At 35.7% G+C, this 20,491-nt stretch overlaps 3 protein-coding genes across 12 annotated transcripts in view; 1 reads left to right on the top strand and 2 right to left on the bottom strand.

Moving 5' to 3' along the window:
* The window catches only part of LOC110443003 (integrator complex subunit 6-A-like), a 31,516-nt gene extending 21,257 nt beyond the window's left edge, over window positions 1-10,259 (bottom strand). Inside the window, exons 1-10 of the mRNA XM_021486943.1 lie at window positions 9,996-10,259; window positions 9,821-9,898; window positions 6,387-6,536; window positions 5,667-5,756; window positions 5,178-5,364; window positions 3,118-3,249; window positions 2,417-2,455; window positions 1,840-2,051; window positions 1,291-1,443; window positions 258-390 (exon numbers count right to left, since the gene is read on the bottom strand). Of these exons, the coding sequence (XP_021342618.1) occupies window positions 258-390; window positions 1,291-1,443; window positions 1,840-2,051; window positions 2,417-2,455; window positions 3,118-3,249; window positions 5,178-5,364; window positions 5,667-5,756; window positions 6,387-6,536; window positions 9,821-9,898; window positions 9,996-10,106 (1,285 nt within the window). The 5' untranslated portion in view covers window positions 10,107-10,259. The remainder of the gene's footprint in view (window positions 1-257; window positions 391-1,290; window positions 1,444-1,839; window positions 2,052-2,416; window positions 2,456-3,117; window positions 3,250-5,177; window positions 5,365-5,666; window positions 5,757-6,386; window positions 6,537-9,820; window positions 9,899-9,995) is intronic.
* Window positions 9,045-13,063, top strand: LOC110443062 (protein slit-like). Of its 4 annotated transcripts, none has more exons than XM_021487039.1 (2): window positions 9,045-9,720; window positions 11,393-13,063. In XM_021487039.1, the coding sequence occupies exons 1-2, from the start codon at window positions 9,667-9,669 to the stop codon at window positions 12,950-12,952; spliced, it is 1,614 nt and encodes a 537-aa protein (XP_021342714.1). In that variant the 5' UTR covers window positions 9,045-9,666; the 3' UTR covers window positions 12,953-13,063. The 4 variants fall into 4 exon arrangements, with proteins under 4 accessions (XP_021342714.1, XP_021342731.1, XP_021342722.1 ...); XM_021487056.1 differs by lacking the exon at window positions 9,045-9,720 and adding an exon at window positions 10,256-10,325; XM_021487047.1 differs by lacking the exon at window positions 9,045-9,720 and adding an exon at window positions 10,358-10,568.
* A 4,492-nt stretch (window positions 13,064-17,555) lies between these two features.
* Window positions 17,556-20,491, bottom strand: part of LOC110443012 — a 29,230-nt gene continuing 26,294 nt past the window's right edge. For all 7 annotated transcript variants that reach the window (XM_021486956.1, XM_021486964.1, XM_021486980.1 and 4 more), the window contains one exon: window positions 17,556-19,973. In XM_021486956.1, coding sequence (XP_021342631.1) covers window positions 19,511-19,973 — 463 coding nt within the window. In that variant the 3' untranslated portion in view covers window positions 17,556-19,510. The remainder of the gene's footprint in view (window positions 19,974-20,491) is intronic.

The raw sequence follows: 20,491 nt of genomic DNA, 5'->3' as shown, positions 1-20,491 counted from the left end.
TTAAGCTTCATCCCCTTCTTCTAGGCTCTATTCCTTCAATTTTAGCCCCGTTCAGACTTATCAGCAACTGCATCATTGAGTAATCTTGCTTTAACTTTATACTGCACTTCAAGGCCCCATTCCTACCTGTTTTGCCTGTCACCCTCCTCAGACTTACCAAGGAGAGGGAGGCGTCTGTACCAGGTTATATTTAACTTTATTCCCTAATTCTAGGCCCCATTCCTACCTGTTTCGCCTGTTGCCCTACTCAGACTTACCAAGGAGAGGCAGCAGTACGGGGTAGTTGTATGGCATGATGAAGAGGTTGACACAGGAGAGAGCACTACTGGCCTTAAGGTAACCAAATGGATGTCCTGTGTCACTGTACTTAGCACTATTACTGATGAACACCTACAAAAATCAAAATGTCCAACACATGTTAACCGGGTAAAAGTCAGACACTGTACACAATATAACAAACTAATGTGGTACAATTTTTTCATGGTTCAACATTAACCATTTGTTCATCAAGTTTGTGTGAACATGACTCTTTTAACACAATGTCATATTTCTGTTCAGTACTAAAGCAAGTTTATAATCTCTTTGAATGTTAAGTGTCTCGTGACTAGTGATCGATTTTAATCTAAAATCATCCAGTTTGCCCTTTCCATTTCCGATTATCGATTCAAATACTAATTCTATAGTCGGTATAATCGGTTCATTACTGAAATCAAAGCGTTAGATAAATTCAATAAACAGTTATATTCTTAAGATTTACTCTATGATTGGACAAAAACTACATAAACATTGCTTTAAATCCATTTACAGTAAAAGACTGAAACGTAATGTATAGGTGATAATCTGTCTATTGATGTTATAGAAGTGTTCTCACTTTATTCGGGTATTCAGTACGATCAAATATTAACACTATGGTGCAGTTGATCATCAATCAGATTACAGCTTTCGTTTAAAATCTGATTATCAATTATGATTTTAATCTGATTGCCATCACTACAGGTGACATTGTACAATTACAATTAAGTGGCTAATATCAATGAACATGTTGTCACAGGTATTAAATTTTATCCAATCGCCCTACCAAAGTTTAACCCTTTTACCCTAAATAACTTCAGTAGACTCTACCACACATATATCTGGGTAAGTCCATTATGGTCTACAGTGGTGAAAAGGTTGACCTGAAATGATCCCTTACCTACAGTGTAACATGGAAATATTTTCAGCTACCGTGGTTTACAGTAATATCAAACTTAGAACAATTGGAGTCTATCACATATCTAAAAGAGCCCTCACCTGCCAACACGAGTTTGGGAGTCTGCGCTCAAGGATAAATTGGGTCAGTGGAGAAGGTTCCAGCTCGTACTTATCAAACGGGAGGTTTTCTATCACCATTGGTTCACAGTCAGTACAGCAGAATTTCAACACAGGCTGGGCTGACCGCGGAGGCTGCAACAAAACATCCATCACAACATTCATCGACTAAAATTTCATATTCTTGTTGAAACAAAAACACACTATATACAATTGTTGGTGTCAAACGAAAATAAATCCAAGGTTTAATGGTTTAGGCTTTACAGGGTTGATGTTTGATTTTTTTCAAACAAACACAGCCTCCCTCTATGTACATTTGGAATTTCCTCCTGTAAGTTGGGAAAAAATTACAGTATACAAAGACATCACAAAATTTACTTTCTTTTTTAAATGATCAAGTCCTTATTTTTATGTAAAGATTTTTCAAAAATGGGATCATGCAGGTTTTAATTAAGTTTGGGAGGTAATACAAAAGAGTTTCAAAATAATTTCTAGAAAAGGCAAATCGTTGACAAATATTTCTAAGCCTACCAGTGTAGCACTTCCAATGTCTGGCCAGTAGGCCTCAGGAATCGGCCAGTGACCCACAGAGTAACCCTTTTGTGCGGACCTGGGGACATAAATCAACTTCCTACAGTTCTGCCATTGGTTATTGCCTGGCAACTGTTGCTGGATTTGCTGCAGGACTGCCTTCTTGTCATCCTCCATTTCCTGTTGTATTGGTTTGTTGACATCCTGGTTCTCTGTATATACATAATGATGACAATATTTTTGTCTTTCTCATATCTTACATTGGAATTTTGCATGTCATCAATATAACTTGATTCTCTTGATCAAAATACTATTTGGTGCTAAAATTGGACTCACCAAAATTATTACTAAAGAAAACAATTGGTCAAATCATTCCATCCAGACAAGTAACAGGAGAAATATTCCTCTATGCATCAAGGTTATTTTGCAAAGCTCTTAACAATTTGAAATGTTTCATCCATGTGACCTTATGTGACCATGGCCAAAAGTTCATTCATTTCAACAAATTTGACAGCACTTCAAACCAGCAAGCCATATGCGAAATGTTGTTACACTAGGACTAAGGTTGAACACCTACCTTTCGAGTTTCCATTGTTGTCAACATTTTCCATTTTTCCTGCATAGAAAATAAACAATAGGTTTTTCTTATTAAGAACATAAAATATAAACAATCAGCCAGGGCCATTTCAATATTGCTGAATGATACATAAAGTTCAACTCCAGACTCAACTAAAAACTAATAAAACAGTGATATTAAACTTTGAAAAATGTTAAGAAATATAAGTACTAATGTAGTAATAATAATAATATACAACATTTGATATAGTGCCCTATCTAGCTAACATATAAGCCACTCTAAAGCACTTTACAGTACATAGATATACAATTAATATTACAATTAGCATACACATAAATCAATGGAAATTCTCAAGAGTTGCCTATCAGGCGCTAACTACTAGGCCTATGCCACCTGGTAAATATCTCCCTATGTGGGTATGCCTGCGTGCGTCCTGGATGTAATGTGTTCTGTTTGTAATGGGACCCTGCTTCCAACGGCATCATTTAAAGCGCCACCTCACTTGAATGTTACAGCACAGATACTGCAATATCCACCTAGACCAATTTATACTCCACCTGGGTTGTTAGAGTTGTTTGGGCAGGAGAAAACACTTTCTCTGATTATCCATGCATACAACGACTTCGAGGATCGGACCCCAGTCGCCTGCGTGGAAGGCCGGAGTGTTAACAACTCGACCAATTCGCCCATGAAGTACTAACCTTCAATAAGTACTGGTGTAGGTTCAGGTCCAATTTTCTCAAAGTTGATAACCACCCCGCTCTGGACCTTCTGTACTAGACTGTCTAGCGTTGCATTCAACATCTTCTGAGTGAACACAGCATACGACCGTCCTAAACATAACAATTATAATCACAAAAACTGTTCAAAAGAATTACTTGTATGTTCTTCATCATCCTCAGAAAATATAGGGTAGGTAGGATGCACATTTTTTTATTTTGCAAAATATTTTACTATGCTTATGCTTTATTTAATGTCTTGTACAATTATCAACAACAAACATAGCTCTGTAAAGCTTTTATTACGACGCCGACAAGCTCTGATTTGAATAGTGCCCATCACTAAATGCCAATAAAAACTAAGGGTAGGCACAGAAATCTAGGGTAGGTAGCGTTAGGGGTAACACAACATGAACGTGTCTAAAATGACTGTCTAAAATGTTTACAAATGAGAGCTTCAACTGTCTAAATTAATTGTCTACAGGGTCTGACAAAGACAATTTTCCTACAAAATTAACATCTAAAATCTGTTTTAAATATGTATTGGGAAACACATTTTTTTTAATTTTTAACCTATTAGAGCCAATACCAGTGAAACAACTATTTTGAACTTGCAAAAGAATAAATTACATTTATTGGCAAACTTTCACACATCTTGTCATAATGCACATCATGTAAGATTTTGAAAGCACAGGAAGCATGTGCAGATTTGATTAAAACAGACCATAAGAATAAACTAAGGTTTTATATATCATTGATAAGGTCAAATAAAAATGTATTTATGTGTGAAAGTTTCCTGTTTCGGCTCCAAACAAAATATGGTAGGTAGGTAGAAAAACATTTTATTTTATCTTTTTATTTTATTTTGTTTTCTGGTGAAGGAAATCTCCCTATTACCTCTGTGAATGTTAAAAATATGTATTTCCCCTACTGCTGGACACTAGTTTTTAGTAATCCAAACTCCACTGATGGTCACCAGTGTTACATTCTCTTTTGTATTACTGATGGTTTCTGTTCTCAATTTCCACTGCCACCAGTTCAAATTAATTGGACAACAAAAAAGTACATTTGTATTTGCACTATTTACAACACAATTTCTTTTTAATCTGTCATAAAATATACAAGACTTCTCTATTCTGAACTCAATCTATCCACTCCAAACTTATGTCCAACTATAAACTGTAAAATTACACAGATTTATAAACTTCAACTAAAACTACTATTATTAATAACTTCCTAATTCTCACTTGAACTCTAATTTTCTAGCTCTCCTTTATATCTCTCGACTCTTGTCTCCCTAGCTCAACCTCCTTCCCCAGGACTCTTTAACTCAACTCCCCAACCCAACTCTCTCTTCTCCTCCTTTGACTCCCAAGCTTAACTTCCTTACTATCTGTCCCTTAGCAAAATCCTGCTACATTTAAATTGTTGATGAGACCCCTAAACGACTAGGTTCAAATCGCCATGACTTTATTTAATACGATGCATTATGGACACAGACTACAGGCCTCTATATCCATATCAGTACATTTAACAAAATTTACATTTATCCTGTTTGATTTGACTGGGGGGGGGGGGGGGTTCAGTATCAGCTTACACTGACATCACAGACTGGACTCCCCCTCCTAGACTACAGATGGTCACACTAATCTACAGATCCCAACCTATATCATAACAACAATTATCTACGGCTACTTATATTAGCTACTATCTTCAAATAAAATAAACGGCTTATAAATGCATATAACAGTGACCGGAAAAACCAATAAAATGTATTAAGGTCAGCATGAAAAAACAGGGTCGGTCGGACACAGGAAACACAGGTATATTTTTACTTGGCCTAATGACGACTGAACAATAGAAACGATTAACATCTTTAATTCTTCGTGTTTGACATATTTACCAACAGATTGAAAATTGAAACTTAAGCAGTTGTCACTGATATTAAACAACCAATCATGAAATCAATGTTAACCGATTCCCTAGTGTTGACGTTGTGTCTAATGTTGATAGGCCGTTTAAATAGACCTATCAAATCTCACCTCCTGTAACCTCACACATCGCATCTAGGGGATGACTGTCTGCAGAGGGGATGTACATATTTCCTGTCATGTCCATTGGAACACTTCCCGGAATCTTTAGCACCAAACCAAAGATACGCTGGTCCCATCGGAAAGGTTCTTTTGTCAGCTCCGACCCAGGAACAGTAGACAGCATTGGAAGATTGAGCTGATAATTGAAATAAAAATAAATAAAAATATCAAATTATTTAATAAATTCATGTTTATTTTGAAAAGACAAGAATCATTTACCCTAAACAGTTCAAAATCGGTATTCCTCCAGAAGTTGGAGCCAATTGGAGCTTGCAAATGCATTTTCATCTAAATATTTAAAGGAAATTTACAGATTTAAGGTATTTACATCTTTTATCATTCATAAAGTACCAACAATAAAAAAGACCATTTATATATGTTGGTCAACTAATGAGGCTTGTACACAATATTTGTGTTTCACTCTGTCCTTTTAATTACCTCAGGCTGCACCCCATTTGTGGTGGTCAATTTACCACCATCTGTTATCACAATGATGACCGCTGGCTCCAGGTAAAATGGACAGCGTCCCTATAATAAACACACAAATTAAATAATTCACCTGGTATTCTGGTAAATACTGGGTAAGTTAAAAATGTAACTTTAGCCATTATAAACACATGTTACTGACCCAGCAATAATATTGCTATAGTCTAAAAATCTTGAAGTTTTCCTACAATTACTTTGCTTCACTTTGATACTTCTACTCAAGATTATTATACACAACAGTGACATGTAGTTTTGAACTTTGATTCGTCGCAAAAAAAAATAGAAAACTGATCCTTAATCAGCATTGATCCTATCCGCCCCATGTCAAACATGATAAAATTGATGTTTTTGATCATCAGCATACCACTACCTCCTAGACACAGATCATCTGATCTGAAATGATTGGCCCATCAGATGAACTCATCATTATAATAATTTCACTTTTCAGATACAGCACTTTATAATATAAGTTGTATATTAATTGGTTTGTGTATTTTTATGGTTAGTAATGCAACAGATCTTTAACAGGTTAGGAGTTTTAAGATGATCGAACCAGTTTACAGACATTGAATTGATTCACTGATTACATTTGGGTGCAAATTGTCCAAGACAACGTATCATATTGGCCCTTGATCAAAAGATCATTATCATGGGTCATGTGACTATGCTTACCTGACCATATGTATCAATGCCGCTTTGCATGCGGTTGATGTTGAGTAGATCAAAGGCATGCTTCAGAGAGGGGCCAAGTGATGAAAGACCTATGGCAGTGAGATTCTTCAGCTCATTAATAAATGTTGCATGACTTTCTTTCCATCCCGCCTAGAACAGAAAAGGTTTTATAGCAAAAACACAACAGAGTCGGGTTATTTGAAATTCAATTTATGAATCTTGTTGTTTGTTTAAGATGTTTTTCTTTCAAAATAAATATATCAATTACTATTTAAGCACAAAACTGCTCCCAGGAATCTCTGGATAGGCATGTAAATGTGGGGTTTTTTTCCCATTAAATGACTATGTTCCAATACAAATTAGATCTCCTGACTTTAAATGCATCGGCTGAAAAATTCCAACAAGAGGCCCAAGGGCCTTAGCGGTCACCTGAGTTATATCATAGGTACTGGTAGCTTTATTTTATTGTTTAGATGTGATGTGGAAATCAGCATGTAAACTAAGTGAAATACAATACTTCTCATGTCATCAAAGGAAAAGAATTTGAAAATATTGGTAAATGTTCCCTGGGGGTCCCCGCCCTAGCCCCTGGGGATGGGGCAGGAATCCCAATTTTACTAAGTAATACTCTCATTCACCAAAGATGATTCTGACTAAGTTTGAGTAATTTTCTGCTGAAAATGGATAAAATGTATACCCGAAAGTGTTATTTCCCTATATAAACTGTAGTTAACTTTACTCCCTCCCCAAGGGAGAATGGATAGCTCGGGGGTTCTGAAATTTACGATTTAAATAAAGCCCCTGATGATTTTCTTTCCATGCAGAGAAAATGAATGTAGTACCTCTGAGTCTGGAGGAGAAAAATTTGGAAATATTGGTTAATTTTCCCTTTGGGGCCCCGCCCTGGCCCCAGGGGTTGGGGTAGGAATCTCAATTTTACAATTTGAAACCATCTTCCTCAAAGGATAATTCTCACCAAGTAAAAATAATTTCCTACAGAAAGTTGTCAAAATATACCCAAAAGTGTTATTTCCCTATATAAACTATAGTAAACTTTACCCCCTCCCCAAGGGAGAACGGATAGCTCGGGGGTCCTGAAATTTACAATTTAAGTAAAGCCCCTGATGATCTTTCTTTCCACGTAGAGAAAATCACTGTAGTACCTCTGAGTCTGGAGAAGAAGATTTTTGAAATATTGATTAATTTTCCCTTTGGGGCCCCGCCCTGGCCCCAGGGGTCGGGGTAGGAATCTCAATTTTACAATTTGAAACCATCTACCTCGAAGGATAATTTTCACCAAGTAAAATTAATTTCCTACAAAAGGTTGTCAAAATATACCCAAAAGTGTTATTTCCCTATATAAACTATAGTAAACTTTCCCCCCTCCCCAAGGGAGAACGGATAGCTCGGGTGTCCTGAAATTTACAATTTAAGTAAAGCCCCTGATGATCTTTCTTTCCATGCAGAGAAAATGAGTGTCCGAGTCTGGAGAAGAAGATTTTTGAAATATTGGTTAATTTTCCCTTTGGGGCCCCGCCCTGGCCCCAGGGGTTGGGGTGGGAATCCCAATTTTACAATTTTGTAGCCTCATCCAAAAAGGATGATTCTGACCAAGTTTGAAAAAAAATCCATCCACTGGTTCTTGAGAAGAAGTTGAAAATGTAAAAAGTTTCGGCACGACGGACGGAAAGCGATTAGAATATGCTCAGGTGACCTAAAAATGTTATGACCTAGGACAACCATAAAGTAGCAAAATAACTGAAAAACACGGACATTTCCATGTCTCATTTTAAATTATAAAGAGTCCAGGACTCATGATGCCATCTTGCGAGACCCATCCACATTTTTAGAACCCATAGTATAAATCTCTTGGTCATGGAATTCGTCAATAATTTGAAAAGGATCAGGTATTATTATGGAAACTGTCGGCTTTATTAGAATATATCCTATTTTGTAGTCCAGTGATAAATCTACTATTAGTTTGTAGGGGTCTTTTTCCACTGTATGGTTAAAAGATCGATATGGGTCCCACCATGTTAAATTTCAGTATTTTCAGAAATTCTGTCGGTCAAATCAAAATTCTATGGGTACAGAACCCAGGACTTGCATGAAGATTTATCACCGAGTAACTATCGGTATAGTTGTAGTTATAGTAGTTATTGATTTATTATGCAGTGATCTGGCCCCCGGATCAGGAAACAATCTAAGACTTAAGTTTTTGTTTGGCTATAATCACATATGACGTCACTTTTCACTACCTTATTTGTGATTGACAAAGTCAAAACTTCAGACAAGTTTAGACTTAAGTTCATTTCCTGATCTTGGGACCTACTCTCCCTCTGTTTTAGCATTTTTAACTAAAATTTAATGACTAACAGATAGATGTCAGTATCATCAGTTAAGACGATTAGGAAATATGTCTCAGGTTTTATTTGATGAGGATGTTAATTGTTTTATATATATATAGAATTGAGGTAAAATTTAACATTTCTTAATATATGACAGAGTTTCTCTTGTATGTCAGGGTAGCTTTAGATGATAAATAATTGCACTATTATAAAAACGTTAACTTCACTCACGAGCAGAAAAAACAATAACCATCCTTTGATAAATACTTCACACTATTCATTATTCAAATTGATTGGCAATACCTTTCACAAAATTCCTGATCAAACAGTGAAACTGCATATATATATATATATATGAGAAAGTATTTAATTAAACTGTGACCTAAAGATTGACCGATTCAAAAGGCAAAATAGTGGCGAGTTATTGTCCATCGCTTGATATTTCAATGTTTTGCCCAAAGCAAATATATCTTTTTAAGTACACTGTACAGAAATCGAAAGTGTATATAGCAAGTATGACTTACAATAAATAATAAAACAATAATTAGTTGAGGTGTTGTCACATTTTTTAATAACTTGGTTGAATCGTGATCAGAATTATCATTTTAATCCCCTTTCATCCCTGCTAATTATTTTGTCAAATGCATTTTGCAATTGCATTTTATCATTACATAATAATCCACAATATCATTCTATTAATTTCCATTTGATAGTAAACAATTTTCTTTGCTGCATGGAAGTTCTAATGTGAATGAAATGTTAGAATTAATCTGATTAAAATATCATTATTTACCACTCAACACCCTTCATTCATATTCCTGCTCTGGATTACCCTTCACGTTCCCCCATTATTTATGTAAATTAGCTCCAGGTTGCCTGGTATTTACCCACAATGCAACATAAACCTCAGATCAAGGAGAAAATGGCGGTGTATGGAAGGAAGTGTACAGCTCTTCAAACCTCTTGTTTTATTCAGCGAAACTAAAGTTAGGGCGATTCTATCAACGGCACCTCGTTTTGTTGAAGTTCGCTCCACCTAAACGACACGAACCGTTGGTACCATACACCGGATTATCTTCCATTTACCTTTATATTAGACGGCGGGTCCTCTAACGTCAGCAGCATGTATCTATCCCATCTGCTGTTCGCATCTCTAGACCTGATCTAAACAAAAAATTGCGGCAATTAAAATAAAGTATGCGCGATTGTTGCATCTAAATAGATAAATGAAAACAAAACCGACCTTATCTGCGCAATTTACCTTCATGAAAGACTCTACGGAAGCTTTCGAAATGTCAATCAAAGATGTCCCCAAATATGTACGCTGATTCATCGACGCACTCGTGTCGACTAGAAAGAGAATTATCGTCATTTTCAAGAATGGTTAACAAGGAATCATTCGAGATGTTTTCGTTGACAAACGACTCGTACTAACGGTCGTACGGCCATCACAACGTCCGCTTCCGACAAAGACGCACCGCAGAGTGCTGCCTTTCGAAGCAGCTAGCACGCCACGATAACTTGTCACGTGACTTTCTCGCCATTAACGATTTCATTGGCCAGCCAAGGGGATATGAGGGAGTAATCATTGGTATTTTTATTCATTAGAATACAATATCATTGAAAATATTGATTTTGTCTAATAAATCTGAAATTTTGTTTGAGAGAACAATTTTATTATTAAAACAGATCAAAAATACACTACAATAATTGAAATGGCCATTTTACTGTAATTTCATTTACTGAAATTGAAAATATAATTTCTCCCAAAATATCCCTTTCCAATCTGATGTCCTACATGTATTGTTGACAGACTACACTGGGCTCTAGAAAGGTAGGATGATTCATCAATCATCTTGTAAATGCAAGGTTTAGTTGAAAAAAAATCATATACACTCAGATTCGATACAGTAACATTAATTCTCCTTTTACAGACGTCACAAAACCCCTTTTGTGTCGAATTGAAATGCCCGGATGATTGAACTCCCAAAATAATTCTACCACGTGGTTTGTTGTTTATTGTTTATATAAAGCACGTGTTTGATATCAACATGCTGTCAGCGATAAACTGGAGCCTATCCCTCAGTTATTGTTTATTATTTTTACCAGCAAAAGGGTTTGTCCTTTGTAAAGTTTTTAAACGTTAGAAAGATTCCTGTCCCGTTATGATGTTGAGATTTTTTAATGGATTTAATTGTTACTTTTGAAGTGCTTGTGAACGTAATTTATGGCATTGTTCATCAACGTTTTCATTTATATCTTGTGAACCATTAGACCTGCCTTCATGATATAATAGGCAAGCCTCATGCTTGAAATATATACAGATATCCCAGTTTAATCTGTTAATTCAATTAACCCACTATAAACTGTTAAATGGTAAGTTAATCAAAAAATATATTCAATTAGACGAGAAATTACATTTCCGTGAGCATCTATAGTCTTTATACTTGCAGTTACTCTACTTTGCATTGATGGTGTTCGTCATATTAAGCAAAAAGTTGTAAGACAACCTATGTTGAAAATTACATTTACCTTCTTCATTCAATTGAAAAAATAAAACAGCACTCTCATATCACCAAGATTGATATTTGCAAATTTAACAGGAATTCCTCCAAACAGTTAATAAAGGATATAATCAATCGTTTCTATTCTATTCAGATGAAAAAGAAACCCTGTGATGGATGGTGGCTAATTGCGTTGATTACTCTGACAGGGTTGACAATTCAACAGGCATCATCAGTAGACTGTCCTAGTTCATGTCGGTGTGGAATAGATGCTTCTGGAGTCTTCAGTGTGGACTGTACAAACCGAGAACTCACAACTTTCCCCGAATCAATACCACTCATTGCAACAAAGCTAAACATTAGTGGGAACTGGATTACACACTTAAACAGACTTGAAGGAGAAAATGTTTTATTTATAAATGTCACAATATTGGATTTAAGTAACAATGCTGTTGTTGATCTTCATTCAACTTTCTTGAAAGCATTTTCTAATTTGGAATACTTGTATTTCAAACAAAACAAATTGACAGAAATTCCAAATTTTCTTCCTGAAAAATTAGTAGTATTACATCTAAGCATTAATATGATTACAAGTCTATGTCATCTGAGTGGAAGTCATTTGCGAGAACTTTATTTAAGGGATAATTACATTGATCTCAGCAATGGGGGTCTTCATTGTGAGCAAAGAAAAAGGTCAAACACCACTTTTGAATTTTTAAATCTTGAAATTTTAGACCTTTCTGGGAATCGGATTAGAAATATAGATGATAATACTTTCAAAAGATTTCCAAAACTGAAACACATATCTCTTTCAAACAACAGAGTATCAAATGTGTCTTTTGTAAAGGAATTGAACGTAGTTGAAGTTCTAGATTTAAGCAATAATTCTATTTCAGGATTTAATCAAAGAAGTCTTAAAAATTTGCATAATCTGCGATATTTGTCGTTAGCATTTAATAGCTTTGTAAATCTGCCGAGCTATTTACCAACACTTGAATGGTTGGACATGTCATTCAACAATATTACACATTTGAGTGAGGAAGTTGATGAGAATGAGCTTTACCCTCATGATGTGTTTCTGTTAGGGGGTAATCCATTTCACTGTGACTGCCACCTACAATGGGTAAAAGACTTGTATGATTTACGTCTATACTTACTGAAATACATTGATGTAAATTTGGAAAAATACATCCCAGTTTGTGCAACACCCGTTCACCTAGCTGGAAAATCATGGGACATGCTTGACTCGGATCAGTTTGTATGTTCCGATATAAGGAAACCGGTAAAGGATGATAAGACACCAGAGAAAGATCATTCATGGTCTCCTGAACTGCATGTAAGTTTTGTAGGACAGACATATATCAAAGTAGGCTGGATACCACCGCAAGGAGAAGTTAATTCTAAATCAAGGGAGATGGTTTTAGCATACCGAACATTTGGTGGGCAGAATGTTTGGAGGGAGATGTCAGTCACTGGTAATGTCGGTGTTTACACTATACATGATTTACACCCGGACACAGCATATCTTGTTTGTCTGAAAAGTGTACAGGTTACGTCCTTAGACCATAACTGTGTGGATGTCATCACTCTTGGTCAGTCTTTGATGGAGTATTACATGTTGATAGGCTTGGTGGCAGTGCTTGCTTGTGGTTCTCTCATATTAACAATTTGTTTGTGTTTCTTCAAAGGTGACAGTCAAAAGAAGCAACAGTAGGCTTGTATTATATTATATTTATATTGTGAAACTTCATGAATGTTGATGATTGAAATTTTCTTGTGAACAGAGAAATAAAAATAACAGGAGAAAGAACCTCTATTGAGTTTTCTTTTGATACCTTTACCTCAAGTTTAGATGATTATTCTGTTATTCAGATTCTCTATATATCTGCATGTACATCCAAAACACTCAATTGTGACCTCTATAGTAAAAACCTGTCTATAAAGGCCACCACTGTACAGAAAATACCTGCCTATATAGGATACCCCTGTAAAGAAAACCAGCATATAAAGACCACCAATATATACAAAAACCTGTCTATAAAGGCCATCTACATACAAAAAAATACCTGCTTATACATGATAAGCATGTATAAGGTATAGAAAACCTGCATATAAAGACCACCATTATATACCAAAACAAGAGGGCCAGAGAGCCTGTATCGCTCACCTGAATATGTTTAAAATAATTGGTATGAAGTAAAGATATAGCACTCCATGGTAGGTGCTGTAAGTACATATGAAATTTCAGAAAGATCCATACTTGTATTCCGTACTTGAAATATAGCAAGACAAACTTTAAACAGAGCCCCACCCCTATGCCCTAAGGGGGTCATACCCACCAATTATACAAAATTGAGCCCCCCTGACCCGAGGATGTTTCGGACTAAATTAGGATACAATCCCTTAATCCCTATGGTAGAAGAAAGATTTTAAAAGATTTACCTCTATTTCCCCTATTGGGCCCTGTCTCTAGGGGGATCAGACACACCATTTATACAAGATTGGTTCCCCTTCACCCAAGGGTGCTTCATACCAAATTTTGACAAAATCCTTCCATTGAAGAATTTGCTATGTTTCCCCTATTAGGCCCTGCCCTTCAGGCCCCTGGGGGGCCAGACCCACGGTTTATACAAAATTGGTTCCCCTTTACCCAAGGATGCTCCACACCAGATATGGACCAAATCCTTTCATTCCTACAGAAGAAGGATTTTAAATAAATTTGTTCCCCTTCCCCCAAGGATGCTTCTGACCACATTTGGTCAAAATCTGCTCAGTCATTCATTACTAATAGTGTTTTAAAGGAAAAGTTGATGGGACGACGGATGCTGCTGTATGGCATAAGCTCACCATGGTCCTTCGGACCAGGTGAGCTAAAAACTGTCTATAAATACCACCCCTGTATAGCAAAACCTGCAAACAAAGGCCAACCCTGTATAAAACAATGTCTATAAAAGCCACCACTGTATAGAAAATATCTGCTAATAATGAGGTCCCCTGCATAGAAAATACCTGTCTATAAAGGCCACCCGGTGTAGTTAATATCTGTCTATAAAGACCACCCCTGTATAAATAAATACGTCTGTAAAGGACACCCCTTTGTATAGAATGCCTGTCTATATGACCAACCATATGTTGCAAATACCTGTCTATAAAGGCCATCTTTTTATAGATGATACCTCTATCTCTATAAATTCCCTTTGTGTATAAAATGGCACTTTCCAGTTTGTACTGCATAACCATGCATCTTATGGCTCTTGGTTATTCAAACACATTTCACCCATGTGACTTGCAAATGAGGTAAAGGTCTTTCATCAGAACAATCTTTTTTTTCAATTTGTAGCCCATTTTAACTCTAGCACTTTCTGAAAGTGGATCCAGGTCATTTATGATGTAAACATAATAGCATATCACCTCCACATTCTACAAGTACAACACGAGCTTTGGCCTCTTGGTACTCATGAGACTCCTTGAGAGGAACTCATTTGAAAGTTTTTATTTGTATCTTGTATCTTTTAAGTAGGTCAAGGCCATTTATTTGAACAAACTTGATAACCATTCATCCTAACATGTTATAAGCAGATAAAGCTAAATATCACAACACAAGTCCCCTTAGTTATTCAGAGGTTATTTAAATGCTTTAACACCCCTGACACATGTGACCTTGAAAGGGGGTCAATGGTTTTAATTTGAAGAAAATAAACAGCTTATATTCCATGATCCCAGCATGCAACCAGTCAAATACTCACTCACTGGCCCAAACACATCTTGCTTATTTGGAGTAAGTAATTACCATAAATATTTAACACATTTTCCCCCAGTGATCTTGTTATTTGACATTTTACAACCTGTTATTCCAGCAAGCTATTGGTCAAATATTCAGAGCCTCAGCCTCTTGGTTATTCAGTTTAGTTGTTCAAAGGTTTTAAACAATTACCCTTGTAACCTTCAAAATGGGTCAAGGTCGTGCATTTAAACAACCTTGATATCCCTTTTTCCAAGCATGTTTTAGCCAAAATATTATGACAGTAGGACTTGTGATCATTTGGGAGTTGTTAATAAGTTTAAGCATATATCACATCTGTAAAACGTACAACATTCAGGAACAAATGTGTGAAAACTAGGACTAGTTATGCTCACAAGAAAGATTAAGTTTCAAAGGGCAATAACTCCTGTAATATTGAGGCAGAATCTGTTTTTATGATCTTGGAATCTTCATATAATAACCATGACACATTCAAAATTTTGTAACAACCGGTTGAAAAATAAGGACTAGTTGAACTCACAAGAAAAAGTTTCAAAGGGCAATAACTCTTGTAAAACCCGATTGATACAGGGTCTAACTTACATGATATGCAATTCTTCATACAGATATGATACTTGTGAAATGTACAAAATTTCCTAACATTTGTTTGAAAACTGGGGAACAAGCTGTTTTCACAAGAACTTGAAGTATAGCAGAGCGCATCCCATGCCAATGTGACAAATTAAAATCCCCTGATGCATTATTGTATCTGAAAATATGGAGATGGAAGGAGAATGAAACAACATTTACACTGTATTCATTACTTACTGGCAGATTTTGCGATGTGTAAATATTGACAAAGTTTTATCAGAATCCAGTCATATTTGACAAAGTTATTGTGCGGAAACCATCGAACAGTCAGATAGCAGCATGCTAATGTTGTGCAGCTTTTGTCATTGTATAAAACAAATATTAACCAAGTAGCAAGAGAATCCAGTCATACTTACAAAGTTATTGTGCTCAAAACGTTGACCAATCACAGCACAGTACGTACTGAGATTGCTCAAGTTTAAACTTAGTCTCAGTCTTCGTAAAATGTAAATGCATTCCAAGTTTCATCAAAACTGAACGATATTTTAGCAAGCTATCTTGCAGACCAAAGTGTGAAAGAATTGATAGGACAGACAAATGTTCCTCTTATCATAATACTTCCCGTCAACATTTTTGACATGTGTATAAAACTCCAAGTTTAAAAGGGCCATAACTCTGGTAACAAGAGGCCCATGGGCCTTAATGGTCACCCGAGTCCTACAAAAAAATTTTTTGTTGAAATATGAAGTGGAGATAATGATGTCAATCTTCCCTACCAATTTGAGTAAAAAATAGTTAAGTATAACGTCAAGTTAAGTTTGTCAGGACCATGAGTTGATCATTCCTAGACCAAGTTTCAGTTAATCGGCCTATTTAAGTTTGAAATATATTTTTCCGAAATGGCGGTCGTGGTGGCCATATTTGATTTTCGATCGGCCCGGATAAAAAGAACACTTTGCAAGGACCATGAGTCATTCATTCCTACCAAGTTTCAGCTAATCGGCTCAGAAGAGCTTGAAGAGTTTGAAATAGTTTTTCAAAATGGTGGCCGTGGTGGCCATATTGGATTTCTGATCAACCCGAAAAATAACAACACTTTGTCAGGACCATGAGTCGATCATTCCTACCAAGTTTCAGTTTAATCGACCCAGTAGAACTCAAGTCTGATTTTTTTTTTCAAAATGGCGGCCGTGGCGGTCTAGTGATCATGATATATCTCGCTCAAATACAACTAAAAGCACACATCACTTTTGAAACCATTTTATGTTAACTTACATAAACAAGACAAGACTTTACTATATATGAATGAGCTATGTAAATGATAATGTGAAATACAATGTATATAGATATATAACTGTTGTGTAACATCTCTATGTAGAGAATTTGTAGAATAGGAATTAAATATAGTGATCAAACAAGGAGACACATTTGGTATCAAGCTGCTTGATTCCATGTTCAAAATCAATAAACAGATCAGGCTGGACCCCACTTCTTCCGCTTCAGGTTCTACTTTAAAATTCTCCTAATTCTGTAATTAGGGCCCCATCAAAGATGCAGTGCCCCAAATTATCAGCTCTTTTTCATCTATTTTAGAATATATCATTTATTCATTCTTGAAGTAGCATTCTGTCAGAAAATTGATTGACAAAACAGAATTCTTTCCTTAATTGATGATTGATTGATATATTTTTTACCGATTATACTTAAGGTGAAAGTTTTCAATTAGTATTTGTTTTTTATTTAACTTTTCAGTCATTGAGTAACTCTTAATTATAATCTAAAGTCCTGGGTTCCAGTCGGGAAGACAGATTTCTCCTGATGATTGATGCTGTGCCCGAGACAGGTCCGTTAAACTTTCTCAGACCTTGACAGCAATTCATCAAGCATAGCTGTCACTGTGAGATCTTATATAACACATAAACAAAAATATAAACATATAATAACAAAAATGAAATACTAGGTTCGACCTATTTGTTAAAACATTCATATTTTCAATTAATGCTTAATATTATTACAGATGTATATGTACAGTGTATGTTTCCTATGTTTATTTGTATGTAGATTGTAAAGCAAGGTGTGCATTTCAGTAAATCATAAACAAAATGTGTGATCAGGTGAACACATATTACCGGGAACTTAGAATTTGTAGATTTATGTTTTATACAGATTATAAAATTTCACCAGAATGATGATTTTCATTACACGTATTCCTTTGTGTCTAATATTGACAACACATGTTAAGCAGTGGTAAAATTTTGTACCTGCAAATTGTTCCAGTTGCCTCCCTTGTTAATTACATCGCAGTAAAAACTTTACTCAATGATACCTGACTCGTTGACAACAATTTCCTAGTGTCAGTTTTAACAGATTGTTTACACAGATTCCACTGTGTAATGAGACGAACTGAGATTTTGGAGTGACTGTAGATGGTGTTTCATCATCTAAAGGTCAACAACTGGTGAACCTAGTGGGTTAGAGCTCGAGTATCAATGAGGCTTACAATCAGAAAAACAATATTACAGACAAAACACTACACTAGCTGTACATTTTATCACAGTTAATTGTAAAAATATTCAGGCAGCAAAAAATTTACAACTTGGCCTTTAGTAAGTTTTTGTCCTTATTCATGTAAAAAAAAAAAATTCAAGAAATATCAATCAATGAAAACATGTCACACTTGTTCTCCTTCATTATATTCCCTTAATTTTGCATATATTTGAGATTCAATATTTTTCTGAATATCATCGCATTTGTGATATCTTCACTGTGTTAAGGGTCCCTGTCCCACTGCACTCTGGCTTTTCGTATATACAGTTGTCTCCCCTTAATTTCGTTCTGGATTTAACTGTAGCACAGTTGGGAAGGACACTTCTGTTGACCAGGTAGCTCAGTCAGTTAGAGCGATAGTAGAACAACAGAGATCTAGGCTGTTTGAATCCTGGTCTAGGTCTGCTATTATTGTTTTTACACAGTACACTGATTGTATTTCGTTTATTTCAACTTTATCATAAGGCATAGTTTTCGTTCCAGAAATGATTTATAATAGCTATATCATGCCAGAAAAACCAGTAACCAGTGTTTAGATAGACTTTGGCAGTGGTACAGGGATCTTTAAGATATCACTTTTAGCACACTTATAATTCACCTCAAATCACTTGTAAATATCTAACAGATCAATATGCAGCACTGTAGCAAAATTCTATGTAAGAAATGTATTCACACACATAACTATCTTCATTTCACTGAATTAAATTTTCCATTCCCTTTTGAAACATCCAATATATGTTGAATTTAATATCCACTTTTTCATTCTATACAGTGTATCGGCTTTCAAGTTGAACTGGCAACTTTTAAAATAAAAATTATCTACTTTAAAGACAATGGGCCTGTTTCTTTTTGCCAACAAACAAGAAGGCCATTTTTTCTATATGTGATATTTCTGGGATAAATGCAGATACAGGCCTTAGAAGTCTTCATCAAGGCTCATCAGAACGCAACATCAGATAACCAAGTCCATCCCTATTTCATAAACAAACAACTGGTTCAATCGGTCAAACTGTTTAGAATGCGATCAATGAAAACATCCCCGGTTCATTGTGATATGACCACAATAGTTACCATTTGTCACCAGACAACTGTACAACTCAACATGTATCAAAAATATAACAGGACTATAAATTACCAATCTTTAAGTTTTTGTAGTAAATACCAGGTATTGTAAACATTGTCTCTTAAGAAACCCAAAATTTACTTTTGGTTAAACCATAATAATTTACATTAAGATAGCTCGCTATTCAAACAAATATATTTCAAAATACATTTACCAGAGATGTAGGAGCTAATGAGTTTGGAAAATCAGCAGATCATACTGTCTTGTAAACCAATAACAGAATTGTATAATACACATTTATAAAACAAATGTTCCCAAAAATTCACGACTTATTCATCATCCTCTTCATCCTCTGAACACATATTCTCCTCCTCCTCCTCTGTCTGCTTTACATCTCCTACCTGTGGATGCTCACCGTCACCAAATCCGTTGCTAGGCAACACTTCAGAATGATGATTCACTCCCATTGAGATTTCATTATTATTACCAAGTTTGGCAGTTGTGTCAGCAGACATTGGCATAATGGGGGTCCCTGTTGTAGAAACGTGTGTGCCCGGTGAAACATTTAGTGCTTGGTTTGATGTTGATCGTGTTCTTGTTTTAGCCCCACCCCCAAACACAGGGATATGAGTTCTGTGAATAGACTGAAAATTGTTTTTGCGAAATGCCATGATGCAATGAAGATTACCACCAGGCTTTTTGGCCTTGCGTTTCTGCAGTCCTTCTTGCAGGCGACGAATGTTAAGGTACTCAGGATTGACACAATTCAGGTCGATGGAAATATCCTCCCATCTACAACAAAATAATTACAATATTGTGACCACTTCTACATAATTATTTACCATTGACTAACTGTGAATTCAACACACAACTACACGCAACTATAAATATAAAAGCTCCCCCATAAAATTGCCAAAGCAAGGTCAACAGAAATGTAGTTATACCAAATGTTGACAATATGTAGCAATTCCGTAAAAGTATGTAAAGAAGCTTCAGGACCATTGTTCTGGCCATAATGTAGATGTAGATCAGAATAAAGAAGACTTGGCTATCAGTTTTCTAAGGGGGCATATAGCTTCCACAAAAGTTTCAAGAAATATCAATGAAAAGTTAGGAGCTGTCCAGAAAAGATTCCATCTAAGGACGAACAGACACACAGACAACCTGAATCCAGTACCTCACTAACTTTGGTGGGGGAAGCATAATTATAGCTCACAAATATTCAAATAACAAGTGTGATTCCAATGTGACTTTGCATGTCATTTCATTAAATAGGTAAGAGGTTTTTAATACATTTTAATCCACTGTAC

The sequence above is a fragment of the Mizuhopecten yessoensis genome, unplaced genomic scaffold (genome assembly GCF_002113885.1).
Source record: "Mizuhopecten yessoensis strain PY_sf001 unplaced genomic scaffold, ASM211388v2 scaffold1945, whole genome shotgun sequence".
NCBI lineage: Eukaryota > Metazoa > Mollusca > Bivalvia > Pectinida > Pectinidae > Mizuhopecten > Mizuhopecten yessoensis.
Note: the sequence above shows the minus strand (reverse complement) of the source record. Positions and strands in the feature narration are given on the sequence as shown.

Bases quoted from the DNA above. Each gene is read 5' to 3' on its own strand.
- LOC110443062 (XM_021487039.1), top strand. From the start codon at position 9,667: ATGGAAGGAAGTGTACAGCTCTTCAAACCTCTTGTTTTATTCAGCGAA. The intron at 9,721-11,392 runs GTTAGGGCGATT...TATTCTATTCAG, and splicing joins TTTTATTCAGCGAAACTAAA to ATGAAAAAGAAACCCTGTGA.